Source organism: Hypanus sabinus, chromosome 13 (genome assembly GCF_030144855.1).
Source record: "Hypanus sabinus isolate sHypSab1 chromosome 13, sHypSab1.hap1, whole genome shotgun sequence".
Taxonomy (NCBI): domain Eukaryota; kingdom Metazoa; phylum Chordata; class Chondrichthyes; order Myliobatiformes; family Dasyatidae; genus Hypanus; species Hypanus sabinus.
The window spans coordinates 44,951,285-44,964,924 of NC_082718.1; the positions used below are offsets into that span (position 1 = coordinate 44,951,285).

General features: G+C 37.3%; 1 protein-coding gene and 1 long non-coding RNA gene across 10 annotated transcripts in view; one reads left to right on the top strand and one right to left on the bottom strand.

The window, feature by feature from the left end:
- LOC132403819 (uncharacterized) overlaps positions 1-13,640 on the top strand; it is a 118,153-nt gene that overhangs the window by 3,163 nt on the left and 101,350 nt on the right. The gene's annotated exons all lie outside the window — the stretch shown is intronic.
- The window catches only part of LOC132403818 (mucin-2-like), an 81,087-nt gene that overhangs the window by 892 nt on the left and 66,555 nt on the right, over positions 1-13,640 (bottom strand). Inside the window, exons 32-38 of the mRNA XM_059987536.1 lie at positions 12,392-12,561; positions 7,507-7,576; positions 5,659-5,759; positions 5,542-5,573; positions 3,914-4,024; positions 2,871-2,919; positions 617-731 (exon numbers count right to left, since the gene is read on the bottom strand). Of these exons, the coding sequence (XP_059843519.1) occupies positions 617-731; positions 2,871-2,919; positions 3,914-4,024; positions 5,542-5,573; positions 5,659-5,759; positions 7,507-7,576; positions 12,392-12,561 (648 nt within the window). The remainder of the gene's footprint in view (positions 1-616; positions 732-2,870; positions 2,920-3,913; positions 4,025-5,541; positions 5,574-5,658; positions 5,760-7,506; positions 7,577-12,391; positions 12,562-13,640) is intronic.

Consider the following 13,640-nt stretch of genomic DNA (forward strand, 5'->3'; position numbering starts at 1 on the left):
AGAGGATTAGGATGAATGTGACTTGTAGCTTTTCTGCTAATCACCAGTAACAAATATGACTTCAAGAACCTCTCAAAACCTCAGCAATAATCGGTTTAAATTAATACAGCTAATCACAACTATGCTATGCAGCCTCATTGAGCCAAATCACAGTGAAGTTCTGGGCAGCTATTCCTAAGAGGCAATTCACCACACTTATGAGGCTCTTGGGTTAAAAGAAGAGCAAATCCAGCATTATAGCTTAAGACTCCATTTTGGTCACCTAACAGTGGAAAAATCGTCTTTCATGAGGAGTGAACAGGAAAGACACTAAACAAGCAAACTGCATCAATTTAATTGTGCTAATGATCTGTAAGCTTCCTGGATACTTCAAACATTGATACTTAAAACATCCATGCAGACAGGGAATACATGGAAAATGAAGAGAAACAAACTTGCCATATGGAAGGTTAAATTTAAATTTACCAGCATCTTTCAAACAGAATTGATTAGTTAATATGAGAAAATAATCCTCTAGTTATTGTCCAGTCCCATTACTATTTAATCTCTCTTATAAAACAGTATTTAATGATTCATTTTTAAAATCACAATGCAAAATTAATAGGTAAATACTTACTCAGTTATGCCAGGGCAATTCCCTTGACAGATATTCATTTCAACTTCTGCTGTATAGGTTGTACCGTTGATTACTTTCGTGATGGTGGTTGCTTTAGCTATCTGCTTACATGTACCTACTGGAATGAATAATATTTTTACACCTTAGCTCTAATTGAATAGAGTTTATTTTTGTACATTTCAGACAGTAAGCAACTTTGACTTTTGGCAGGTTCATTTACACTAAGATATTCTTAACTAATCTTTACAGATTTTCTCCCAGAAAGCCCATGGCTGCATAAAAGCTAATAACATTAAAGAAGATAATCGTACAAAAGAAACTTACTTATTCTAATATTGTGAAAGAGAACTTTCCAAAGAGTTATTGGAACTCATGGTATTATTTTGCTTCAAGGTAAGAAGCGTGAGGATTAATGTTAGGGCATGTTTAACAATAAAACTAGAGCTAATGAGAATGGAGGGACAGTCTGATGCTCCTAACACTCTGATGCCCTAATAATGATCCTCTACTCATTCACAACACTGTATAGTGAAGAAGTGTGTTAGTTTTCAATTTATCTTTCTGCTAATGCAACATCCCAGGAATTAAAAATTAAGGGAAATTTCATGCTGTATTTATATTTTTCATGAGCAGATGGCCTCGTGCTGATTTGATGTCATACAAACTAGTTTCAGAGTAGACCCTTATGGTTGTTAAAGATCTCATGACATCATTCAAAGAAGTTTGAGAGAGCTATAGTAACTTGCCTCTCAAAGTCCAACCCCAAGTTTCCGTTGTGAGAGGTGAAGATGGGTAAGACCATCCAACAAGACTCTGGTGACGGTGTAAAGGTCAATCCCCTGTACAGTGGATACACTGGATTACAGAAACATTGATGAACTCCAACCATACCAATGACTTTGGATCTTGGAGACGTGAGTGCATCAATGGCATATGCACTGCTTGGAGCTAAGAGCCCAAGCAGAAGAAGAAGGGAGTTAACTCAGTGCCCAATCAGCATTTATCCATAGCAATAAATGGTCAACATCATTGTTGTTGAAAGGGCTTTGCTTTACAAAAATTGGCCTGTGCTGTCTTCAACTGTGAAAATATATCAAAATCATGCTGGCTTTTTTGTAGATTTTGTAGTTCTTGGCATCTCTCAGAGTTAAATATGAATGGGAATCTTTACATCCAGGTGACCCTTTTATCTTGACCTTATACGTCACTGGTCAAACTTCAATATTTAAGTAACCCAACATTGTGCAATTTATCACTCATAGCGCCACCTGGTAAAATGTTTTGGGTAGGAAAGACTATATCAGTAAATCTAGCAAAGATGAATCTCTAAGATTGATTTATTTACAAAAAAGGAATTGGTAATAACTTGAGACCTGTCACTATTATCCCATAATTAATCATCTTTTAGGTCAAATGTTTCAACATTATCAGAATGTTGTAATAATTCCTAGTAATAACATAATGTTAATTCTGAAGAAAAAAAACAAAATTCTGATTTGAAGATGGATATGGTCCAAAATGACTAACAAACACTTCTTAAAATCTATAGTGTGTTATATTAATAGGTTTAAAAGGTACATTTGTCAGATATACAATATACATCCTGAAATTCCTTTTCTTCACAAACATCCATGTAAACAGAGGAGTGCCCCAAGGAATGAATGACAGTTAAGTGTTAGAACCCCAAAGCCTCCCCCCCCAACTCCACCCTCCCATGCTCAAGCAGCAGCAAAGCAATAATCCACCCCCCACCAACCAGAAAAAAGCAACGGCACCACCTACTGAATACTCAAGCATGCAGCAAAGCATCAATAAAGACACAGACTTGCAGTACCCCAAAGACTACTAGTTCACCCAGTATTCAACATACCACAGCATCTCTCTCTCTCTCTCTCTCTCTCTAATAAAGGAGAGAGCGATGTCTCCATTTCACAGTGAGAGGGGGGACATAGCAAAGCAACTCTCTGATTTACCATGTAAGCCAAAGATTGTAACAGAGCTTCTATGGTGCATCAGAGCTGGGAATATGAATACCAACTGGCTGTTTTGCTCCTGAGGATAATTAATAATGTTACAGAAGATCCCGGTATTAGGATAGAGAAAAAGCAAGCATAATTAATTATTTGTCACTGAAATGACAGTTCTATTCCTTGAGCTGATTCAAAATTGGATCTAGTTAGGAAAGTTAGATTTGATTGATCATTCATACAATGTTGTATAAATGTAAGCGTTTTGTTAACAATTGAATGCTTACTTGAATGACACGTGTAGCAGCAGTGGTCGTCATCCCATATCTTGTCAGACTGAACAATGAGAATTAACAGTCAGCGTTAATATAGTACTGATCTATGTATTTACTTATTGTTAGATTTTGATTATATAAGAATCTCAATTTGGTCATGTGTTAAATTGTGAATTTAAAAAAGTAAGGTATCTGTTTATGTGTTAACAAGTCTTTCAGAAATACCTCAATTTACAACACAGCCTTCTCAAATTATATGTATAGGTGGCAGAACCATTATGATTTCCTTGGATCTGTTAGTTAGCAACTTGTTTCTGAATATCTAAACCCTCAATTATGTATTTTTCTTGCCGTAAATTTTATAACGTTAGCCTATTTCAGCTGTTGAGGTTAATGACAGTCATCTTCCAGCATGGATGGCCTTCTGCCATGGAAGATTATTCTATTCTATTCCAATATTCAGCTAGCATGTCAATCTGCTGCTACCAGTCTTTATTTGTTTTATCCTGGAGTTATGCTGATGGCTTAAACTATAATACGTAAGTAAATTGGAACACATTAGGCTGCGTACATTTCTGCTGTGGGAGGGAATGGGAGATAAACTGAAAATGTGACAAAGTGTGGCACAGAAAATAAAAAAAGGTGTAGATGCAGAGGGAGAGGGAAGCCACTTAAAATGGTGTTGAGGGAAGTGAGTTAGAAGTCAAGTAAAGGCAAATATAAACAGGAAATGTGGCATTATTTCTGTTTGAGTGTTGACTATAACCTAGCCAGTGTTTCTGCCAACATATTAAGCTTAACAACATATTTATACCTAATACATAAAATGTTTTTGATGTTAAAAGAATAAAATAAAGCACATTGGTGTCTATTCAATTTTTTTTGTAGTTAAGGTTCCTTGGCTATGTTATTATCCTAGGTTTATTCATCAAATGATTTGCTTTGCAATGATTATTACTTTCAGTTAAACAATTGACTTTTCGTTTCACCATATCTACCTAGTTAACAATCCTTAGGGTAAAGAAGCTAACAAATGTAACAACTAATGTACAAACCTCTTTGCAAGGAACCTTGGAGGGACATGTCTTTTCAGTTGTTAAAATGCCCCATCTAGTGCAATTGTGGAAAATGCAATTATCATTCTCATCCTTCCATACGTTATTTAACTTGGAAAGAAAGAAACAAAATAAGTACATTCAACTGGCTTCACAGACTTCAGAAAAATATTTATATTAACATTTCTGGAATCAAATGGGCAGTGACAGAAATTCCATGACTGGCATTGCTAACAAGTATATTGTTTAAATATAATGTGCCATTCGTTTCCATGGAGCTGCCCTGGCTGACACATACAAGATTGTAATGTGAAGGGCAAGTCCCTTTCATTCAACTCCTTTGCTACAAGTGAAACTTGGGTGTTAAAATACTGAAAAGATTGCAAGCTCTTTGAGAAGAAACTGTGTTTAAAGATTGTCCAAGGCTGCGATCCTAGTACCACAACCATTTCTTAGTGTGCCTCATCTCAGCTAGCGTGTTGACACTGTAATATTGCATGTACTTGTGGGGCTTTAGTTTTGAGTCCAGCTTGCTTTCATTTGCATCTTTTCAGAGATATAGAAGGTGGGATGAAACTTTTCACCTTCCTGCATGACTAAGGTTTCCCTTTCCAGAATCCTTTCCTAATATCCAATCCTTCTGGTAATTTTCTGTTAAAAGAATTGGGAATGCATAAATCACTGAATATTTGGGGGCAATATCCTGGTTACATGGACATGTAAGAATTGGATTTATTAACCATAAAGTTGTCGATTCAGAAATGTAATTGATTGTAAGTATCAGCATGGAACTTTGCAGGAGTATTACAACAAGAGATCAATAGTTCAGTCAAGAAACTTTGTAAATAACTATTTATACCATTTACTTGGGATTGCTACTGAAATTACAACCAAAATTTAGGGAGAAATGCTCTGAAATTCTCAACATAGATTCTTGTTTGCTAATAGGTAGTTATTGATATTCCAGAAAACTAATGTTTACTTCTTAATTTGTTAATAACAAACCTGGAAGCTGCCATTAATGTTTTACAACAACTACTTCTGTTAGTTATTTCTTGCAAGCCAGTACACAAATTAATACAATCAATAATTTGGTTCAAATTTATGATCACAATTTTACTAATCCAAAAATATAATAAAGTTTTATGACTTGGAAGGCAAGGGACTGATTTGAGCTGAATTTCCATTGCACATCATTTATCTGTCTCATCAAACTGTTTCAACAAGGTTGTATCAGTAGGAAAATTTGGAGTGAAAAACAAACTCTGTTTCCCATTTGAAAAATTCAAAGATCAAAGTAAATTTATAATCAAAGTCACCATATACAGCCTGAGAATTCATTTTCTTGCAGTCATACTCAATAAATCCAATAACTCTAATAGAATTAATGAAAGACCACATTCAACAAGGCAGACAATCAGTGTGCAAAAGTCATCTTGCAGATACAAAAGAAAAATAATAAATAATAATAATAATAACAAAAAATAAATAAACAATAAATATTGAGAACATGAGACGGAGAGTCCTTGAAAGTTGTGAAAGCCACAAATGCCACTGGTAATTAATGTACTCTATGTACTTATGAAGCACTTTTTACAAAAAGGGAATATCAAATTCTGAATTCCTACCGGTATTCGGTTTCCATCCTTGTCCTGACAACCTGTTTTTCAGGGAAAAGGATTCATGAGTACTGTGATTTTAATTGATACAATAATCAAAATTATCTGTTATTAACTTGAGCTTACATGATGAAACACATTTCGTCTTGTCTTCAGATCTCATCATTCCGGTTGGGCAGTAACAGCCTTCTTCATAAGAAAGTAGATCTTCTCCGCTTATTATTGCACTAAAAAACAGGATGCAAAGTGTTTATATTCAGAAGAAGTTGTTAATTTTCACAAAGTATTTCTAGAACTTTATCCCAGCAGTTTGCCAGAAGATTGGCTACATTCTCACACCAATGCTACTGCAGGTTCAGAGGAATAATACAAAATATTCTTGCAGTGTCCCTCCGGATGAAGTAGCTAGAAACCCCATATATCCCCGTCCACCAGTGTTAGCCAGAAGTTTTACCTAATCCCTTTTCACCATAGATTCCAATGTGTATTCCTTTCAAGGACAATTATATAAATAATAAAGACTAATTTTCTCCAAGTCTGCAGATTATTCTGGAGTTTTTCAGTGGTATACACTTGGACCTGAATGACTGCCTGCACACTTCCATTAATATGTTGTCTGCTAGACTACTTCTTGCTGTTATTGATCCTTTAACAAGGTAATGGAAGTCAGGCATCCTCTACTCATGTGATCTGCAGCAACTACCTTTGAGAAGATGGTAGGGACCACCTTCTTTAACTACTGCAATGCTGCGGGTAGAGTACTGCCAAAGTGTGGTTATGTGGAGTTCCAGAATTATAATCATTAGTGGTGATCCATTTCCAAGAGAAGATAGTATGTGACTTGGAGGAAAACATGGTGATCCCATATACCTGTTGCTCGTCTTTGGCACAGAAGTTGTCAGTTTTAGAAATGTTGTTGATTTGCTTAGATCAGTTACTTCAGTGCACTTTATAAATTGCTCAAACAACAGTCATGCGGATGTAGTGACACTCATACACTAAGAAGCTTTTATAGTTGCAGTTATTCAGGAAAGTTGAGAGCATTCTAACAAACTTCCTAATTATGCCTTCTCAAAGGTGGAATATTTTTGGGATGTTGGGGCATGGGTCAACTACAAAAATTTACCAAGTCAGTGCCTTGCTCCATGATGCCATAATTAATTGACTGCTGTCGCAATGTTAACGGCAATCACTTGCAACTTTAAGAATTTTGAAATGATGTTTAGAATTCAGAGGTCCTGTCAAAACCCAAACTCGACATCTGTCAGCAGATTGCTTAAGCTGGATCAGACTTATCATTACAATGACACATGGAAGGATTACTTTTGTCCCATTATTGCAAAGCAGTAATGAACTTATGGTGTAAGTAAGGTAATTGATGAAGCAGCTGAACATGTCTAGGCTAGAATTTATCCGGATGAATTCCTACATCATGTCCTCCAGTTGAGATGACTGATTTGTAACAACAACAACCATCTTCCTCTGTGCAAAGTACGATTTCAATCATTGATGCAAATTAATTTAAATATACTGTGAATTTCTGCTGTAATCACTGACATAGGACCAAGTGGTTCAGTATCAGGAACGTTAATCATATTGTCCAGTCAAGTGACAAACACCACTGTGTTGTTTTATGAGTTTGCATGATTAAAGAATTTAGCACCAGAAGTAAGTGGATTTAAAATAGCTTTAAATTTTATTTTTGGCAAATTAACTATTTGTTGGACTTGAATTTCCTCAGGATTTCCTTAATTTGTGGCCTCCAGTTTTTGCTTGTTAAGGGTGAAAGATTATATTGCTATACCAAGCCATATGGCAGGTGACCTATTTGCTCATTTGGCAGCTAAATTGCATGCTGTAACAAACTTCTGCAGAGAAGAGTATGTTCGAAAATTATTTATTTATTCCAGAGGACAATGTAAAACAGTAACTGCAATCCAATTAAACAATAAAACAAAAATATCCCATACTTACCTATTCTCACAATAATCATCAGATTTCTGGACACAAGCCTTGTAAACAAAATTTTCCTTGCATTCCATTTCTGAAAAAAAATTATAAAAAATGTTTTAAAATGTACAATATTAATCTGAGCAACCATCATAAATAAATAGATAATGGCTCAATTTTAAAGAATTGAGTGTAAAAATGCCAATATTTTGTTACAAGTACGAATACACACTCCTACACTGGAATTCAAAATCTTGAAATTAAACTTATTCATATTGCTTGGTCATTCCATTCAGAAATCTGATGGCGAAAGGGAATGGATTAACTACTGGTAACAGTCAAGATTGCAGAAGATAAGTCTTCTTAAGTCTCCATCTCCTTTTTCTTAGTTACTGGCCATGATGCTATCCATGAGTATATTATGGTCTGGCATTATTAAAAGAGACCATAATCTCTTTTCCTATTCCAATAAAACAAAACCCAAGACATTGCGATGTGGACAGAATGAAAATATTTTCTAATTGGCTGGAAAGATCGTGGTCAGAAAGCCACATAAAAATAGAAAATGTCTGCACTTTGAGGAGGACAGCTCCTCTATAAAATTTGATTGCAACACCTTAGGTAAACACATGGATGATAGAAAAATGGAAGCCTGTCCAGGAGGAAAGGATTAGGTTGATCATAAGAGTAGGTCAAAAGGTTGGCAGATCATAGGCCAAAGGGCCTGTACCATGCTGTAATGTTCTATGTTGTATCTTTTTAATGTAGAGAAGTCATTCTAAATGAAACAAGTCAGTTAGATTTGGATGGTCACTCGATGCTACTCTTGCTTGTATAGCTAGCATAATGACATCAGTTATCAATATTGTATTTTGAAAAATTATCATTTAATTAATTATGTAAATGTACTTCAACAGTTTCTCACTATCACTGACAATCAGCAGTCCATGGAGGAACGATGGGGCCTCAAATGCCAATGCTTTCAAGTCCAGTCACAAGTTGTGGACTTTTCCACTTCATGGTACCTATGTAATAAAGATGTCTTTAGAGAAACTGCAGGGCTGGAATAGGCAAACACAACCTTGTTATTCATAATGAGTGTAAACTTAGCTATGGGTAACCCTGGGTACAATGCAGCCCATTAGTTTCTGTTCCCTTGACTTCCTCTGACAAACTGATTAAGTTGAATGATGTTTGGAATTTATAATAGCTCTTTAAGAGGCTTTAAAATGAGCAAAATGCAGAAATTGCTGGAAGCACTCAGGAAGTTAGGCAGCATCTATGGGACAGAATAAACAGTTGACGTTTCAGGTCAAGGTCCTGCATTAGGATTAGAAAGGAAGGGGGCAGACGCCAGAATAAGGTGCTGGGAGGGAAGAAGTACAAGCTCACTGTTGACAGATGAGAGGGAAGGAGGGTGGGGTTCGGGATGAAGTAAGAAGCTAGAAGTGGATAGGTGGAAGAGGTAAAGGGCTGAAGATGAAGCGGAATATGCAAGAAAGGAAAAGAGGAGAGGAACCAAAGAAGGGTGATGGGTAGGTAAGGGAAGAAATTACCAGAAGTTAGAGAAACCAATGTTCATGCCATCAGGTTGGAGGCCGCTCAGACAGAATATGATGTATTGCTTCTCCACTCTGAATTTGGCCTCATCATGGCAGTAAAGGAGACAAACATTGGTGTATCAGTATGAGAACATGAAGTTGAACTGAAATGGATAGACACTCGGAGATCCTGCCTTTTCTGGTGGGCACAGCAAAATGCTCAACAAAGCAGTTCCCAAATCTGCAATAGACTTACCGACGTACAGGAGGCCGCACCTTTATTCTGGGCTTTGTGTGCTCAAAATTTCCAGTATCTGCAGAATCTCTTGTGTTTAAAGTGAACATTTCTTCACTTATAAATCTGATGAGGTTGCCTATTGTATCCAATCCCCCCCCGATTTGGCCTCCTCTACATTGGTGAGACCGGATGTAAATTGGGAGACTGCTCTGTCATGCACCTCCACTCCATCCACTTAAAGCAGAATTTCAAGGCAGCCAACCATTTTATTGCCTGTTCAGACATGTTGGTCCATGACCTTCTCTTCTGCCACGATGAGGCCACTCTCAGGGTGGAGGAGCAACACCTCATATTCCATCTGGGTAGTTTCCAACCAGATGGAATGAACATTGATTTCGTCTTCTGATAATTTTTTTTTTCTTTTCCTCTCCCGCTTTCCCCTTCTTCTATTTCCCACTCTGGCCTCTTACCTCTTCCCTGCGTATCACCTCCCCTCCTTTCCTTTCTTCCATGGTCCAGCCTTCTCCAGCCTTTTACATTTCCCACCCACTTGACTTCACCTATCACCTTCTAGCTTGCTCTGCTTCCCCTCGGCTTCATTTTTATTCTGGCATCTTGCACCTTCCATTCCAGTACTGATGATGGGTCTTGGCCTGAAACATTGACTGTTTATTCATTTCCATTGGTGCTGCCTGACATGCTGAATTCCTCCAGTACTTTGTGTGTTGCTTTGGATTTCCAGCATTTGCAGAATCTCTTGTGTTTAACATCAAACTGTTTTGTTTCCCTCTGAATTATTCATCTCAGCAAAATACCCTATCAGAGTACAAATAATTCTGGAATTGTAGACACGTGAACCCTATTTCAGAGGAGGACAAATTATGTGAGAAGATACTTAGAAACAGGGTTTATGAGTATTTGGTGAAGCATAGTTTGATTACGGAAAGCCAGCTTGCTTGTTAAGGAGCAGGTCAAGCCTCACGGGCCTGATTGAATTTCTTGAGACTGTGACAAAGCACACTGATGGAGGTAGAGCTGTGAATGTGGTGTATATGTATTTTAGTAAGACATTTGATAAGGTTTCCCATGGTAAGCTCATTCAGAAAGACAGCGGGCAGAGGATCCAGGGAAACTTGGTTATCAGGATATAGAATTGGCTTGGTCATAGAAGACAAAGTGTGGTGCAGGTAGAGTGTACACTGTCTGGACCCTGGTTTCCAGTACAGTTCTACAGGGATCTGTTCTTTATTATTTTTATAAATGATTTGAATGAGGAAGTAAAGGTGGGTTAGTAAGTTTGCAGACGACCGAAAGTTTGGTGGAGCTGTGGATAGTGTGGAAGCTTATGGTAGATTATAATGGGGCATTAATAGGATGTAGAGCTTGTCTGAGAAGCAGCAGAAAGAGTTCAGCCCAGAAAAATGTGAAGTGACACACACAACATGTTGGAGGAACTCAGCAAGCCAGGCAACATCTATGGAAAAGAATAAACAGTCGATGTTTCAGGCTGAAACCCTTCAGCAAGACTAATGATGAAAGGTCTTGACCCAAAACATTGACTGTTTACTCTTTTCCGCAGATGTTGCCTAACCTGCTGAGTTCCTCCAGCATCTTGTCTGTGTTGCTTTGGATTTCTGGTGTCTGCAGATTTTCTCACATTTGCAAAAGTGTGAAGTGATCACTTTGAAATTTGAAGGCAAAATATAGGGTTAACAACAGGATTCTCAGAAGTGTGGAGGAACAAAGGGATCTTGGGGTCAATGTCCCTAGACTCCTTAAGGTGACCACACAAGTTGATAGGGTTGTTAAGAAGGAATATGGTATGTTGGCATTTATTACTCAGGAGATTGAGATGAAGAGCCATGAGTTAACGTTGAAGCTCTATAAAACCCTGGTTAGATCACACTTGGAATTTTGAGTTCAGTTCTAGTTGGAAGCTTTAAAGAGAGTGCAGAGAAGATTTACCGGGATGCCGCCTGGATTAGGAAGCATGTCTTATAAGGATAGGTTGAGCGAGGTAGGACGCTCCTCTCTGGAGTGAAGGAAGATGAGTGGTGACTCGATAGAGGTATACAAGATGATAAGAGGCATAGATCAAGTGGATAGCCAGAGATTTTTTCCTCAGGGCAGAAATGACTAATACAAGAGGGTATTATTTTAGAATGAATGAGAGGAAGTATTGGGGGATGTCAAAGGTATGTTTTTTACAGAAGAATGTGGTGAGTGCGAGCAACACCTTTCCAGGGGTGCTTGTAGAGGCAGATACAGTACATAAGGGGCATATAAGAAACTCTTAGTTAGGCACATGGATGATTGAAAAATGGAAGGGTATGTTAGAGAGAACTGTTAGATTGATCTTAATAAACATGGCTGAAGATTCTGAACTAATAACTTCCTTTACAATTTCCATTAAATTATGAACTTATTCACAAAGGGAACATCATAACTTTTTTTCCCAATTTATGTTCTCTGGCCACCTCAAGTTTACTCAGCTATTGGCCAGTTGCCACTTTTATCTCTATTGGGCAGATCATTAATTAACACAGATGGAACCATGGAATTAAAATACCCTAGGATGGATACCTAAGCCAACTGTCTGCTCCTTTCCCTAATCTGCCTGCCAACCAACTGTACTACCTATGCACTTAAATTGATCGAAAGAGGATGCAGAAGGCTGGAGACTCAGCCAGCAACATCCGGGGCACGTCTGTCCATTATCAAGGATACCTTCAAAAAGTGGCACCTCAAGAAGGCGGCATCCATCGTTAAAGAAACTCACCATCCTGAACATACCATCTTCTCATTCCCACCGTCAGGGAGGAGGTACAAGAGCCTGATGGCTCATGCTGAACATTTTAGTGCCAGCTTCTTTCCCTCCACCATTATAATTCTGAATGGTCCTGGAACCCATGGACACTACGTCACTACTCCTCTTTTGCACTATTTATTATTTTATTTTTAATTTCAATTTATAGCAAATTCATGCCTTGGACTGTACTGCTGCCACAAAGCAACAAATTTTACAACATATGTCAGAGATAATAAACCTGATTCTAAATCAAAATTAACAAATAAAATTAAAATAATCATACAAACTGCATCATAGAGATTTTAGATTCATAGTACTTACTACAAATATCTAAACTGGATCTCCAGTCAACACATGTGTTTGTGTTACAACTTTCAGCAGCAGATTCTATGGTGGCGCAGACAACACTTGCATTTTTTGTTAGACAATAGTCTGTTACACAACCGTGATAATAAGGCTTAAGCTGGTCCTCTGTGCAATCTTTAAATATGCTGTAGAGGAAAACACAAACTGCTCAAAGAAAAGCATTATATTTTCCATAATATACTTCTGGCATAATGTAATTTTATATTTTAAACTATATATTTCATCAATTGTATAGATCATCAATGTAAAGCAAAAATAGGGCTTTGTAACTGAACTCCACTGAGAAATAGAATTACTGTATATTTTTTCAACTTATTTAGTTAATTAATTTATTGAGATACAGTGCAGAATAGGCCCTTCCTGCTCTCCAATCCCCACCACCCAGCAATCCCCTCATTTAATCCAAGCCTAGTCATGGGACAATTTACAATGCCCAGCTACTAACTGGCATGTCTTTAGCCTGTGGGGAGCTGGAGCACCCAGAGGAAACCCACATGGTCCCAGGAAGAATATACAAATCCCTTACAGGCAGCGGCAGGAATTGAGCTCATGTTGCCTGTACCATAGGCGGTGCGCTAACAACTATACTACTATGCTGCCTTATTCGTGACCAAAACAATCCCAAAGTGAAAAATTATTTCTATATTTTGCTGAATAGTGAGGAATTTGAAGTAAATAGCCACATATCTTGCACTGACCATTGAACAAACACTGGCATTACTTCTTGGTGATCATGAGTTCCATAAACGTGTCAACTTCTCTCATTGAGCCCTAACAAAGAACATATCTTTCCTTGACAACATGAGATTTGGTGAGGAAGCTAAGAAAAATACTGTGTTTTTGGAGTTCTTATTCTCATAATGGAACAGAATATCTCTTATGGCCAGGCAAGTGTGTCCCCAGTGCAGCCAGTTGTCAAGGTTATCTATTCTAAATGTTTCATTCAAAAGCATCATGAAAATTCAAACGCAACAAACAACAATTGAAACCACAAAATATTTGAAAATAAAAAGCCCCAAAATACTTGAAACATATAATCATGTTGAAACATAATACAGGTGATACATCTCTTCAAAATATGAACCTATGTACCAATTTAAGTCTATATCCCAACAAATATCTTAACCATTTTATTTAGTTTAAGATAATAAATTCTCTTTTAATTACCCAGGTTTGTTTTTTCCTCGAAGAGTGGAGATTAAAA